This window comes from Aureococcus anophagefferens (genome assembly GCF_000186865.1).
Source record: "Aureococcus anophagefferens unplaced genomic scaffold AURANscaffold_170, whole genome shotgun sequence".
Lineage (NCBI taxonomy): Eukaryota > Pelagophyceae > Pelagomonadales > Pelagomonadaceae > Aureococcus > Aureococcus anophagefferens.
The window spans coordinates 5,599-6,803 of record NW_008705713.1 but is presented as its reverse complement, the minus strand read 5'-3'; the positions used below and the strand labels follow the sequence as shown (position 1 = coordinate 6,803).

Below are 1,205 nucleotides of genomic sequence, written 5' to 3'. Positions count from 1 at the left end.
CCGTTGCCCGACCGGCGCGTCGCGCCGAAGCCCGGCGGCGCCGCGGCGGTCTCGTGGTAGAGGCCGCCGCCCGCGGCGCCCGCGGTGTTGTCGGCCAGCGACGTCGCGGCGCGCGCGGGCACGACGAAAGGCTTCGACGCGACGGTGCCGTTGACAAAGTCCGCGCCGTCGAGCGCGGTCTCGACGCCGCCCGCGCGGACGGAGATGATCGCGCCGTCGAGGCCCCGTCGGAGGTGGAGGTCGTACGCGGAGAGGACGTAGTCGCCGGGCGGCACGCAGAGCTGCTGGATGTACACTAATTGCCCGGAGATCCACGTCTCCGGGCCGACGACGTGGAACCCGCCGGACGACGCGATTTCGAAGAACCGGTTCGCCTCGAAGCGGAACTGGTTGCAGCCGCAGCCGCCGCAGTCGAAGCCGTAGTCGGTTTCCAAGACGTCGCAGTCGACGTTGACGATGTCGCAGGACGGGCCCCCGTAGTCCCAGTGGCTCGGGCAGGTGCCGCTCGTCGCCGTCGCCGTGTCGACGACCACGGTGAGGAGCGCGAACGGCGCCGCGCAGCCGCGGAGCGCGGGCCCCCAGATGCCGTCGTCGAAGATCGTCGGGTCCGCGACGTGCGTGGCGCCCGACGTGTCGAAGACGTCCGGCGCGGTGGCGTTGCCGCCGTCGATGACGACCGTGGACGACGCGTCGACGCGGAGCGCGCCGCCGTCGCCGGCGGCGGCGTTGCCCTCGAAGGCGCACGCGTCGACGCGGACGTCGGACGCGACGGCGTCGAGGCCGCCGCCCGCGGCCGCCGCGTTCGCCTCGAAGCGCACGCCGGTCAGCCTGTGTGGAATTCAAATCTTCAACCCGACTTCAATGTGCGCATATGCGACAGTTTCGACGCAACCCCTTCGGCCGTGCTTCGAGAACTCGACGAGAGCAATCGATTCGTCCAAAAATCAGCCGAATCGACTTCGATTTGACCGAGCTAGAGAATTCTCAAGTTTGGTCGGGACCACCCAAACCAGTGGTTGATTTCCACACAGCGCTCAGCTTCAGCGGCAGCGCGTCGCTGTAGACGGCGCCGACGCCGCCGCCCGCCGCCGCGGCGTTGCCGACGAAGGCGCCGCCGACGACGGCGCCGCCCGCGGCGGCCCGCACCGCGAGGCCGCCGCCGGCGCCGCGCGCGGTGTTGTTGGCGAAGACGCAGTCCTCGGCGA

General features: G+C 70.9%; 1 protein-coding gene across 1 annotated transcript in view; it reads right to left on the bottom strand.

The window, feature by feature from the left end:
- Positions 1-828, bottom strand: part of AURANDRAFT_68485 (expressed protein) — a gene marked incomplete at both ends in the record, with an annotated part of 6,733 nt that extends 5,905 nt beyond the window's left edge. Inside the window, one exon of the mRNA XM_009044179.1 lies at positions 123-828. Within this exon, the coding sequence (XP_009042427.1) occupies positions 123-828 (706 nt within the window). The remainder of the gene's footprint in view (positions 1-122) is intronic.
- Between the last annotated feature and the right edge of the window lie 377 nt (positions 829-1,205).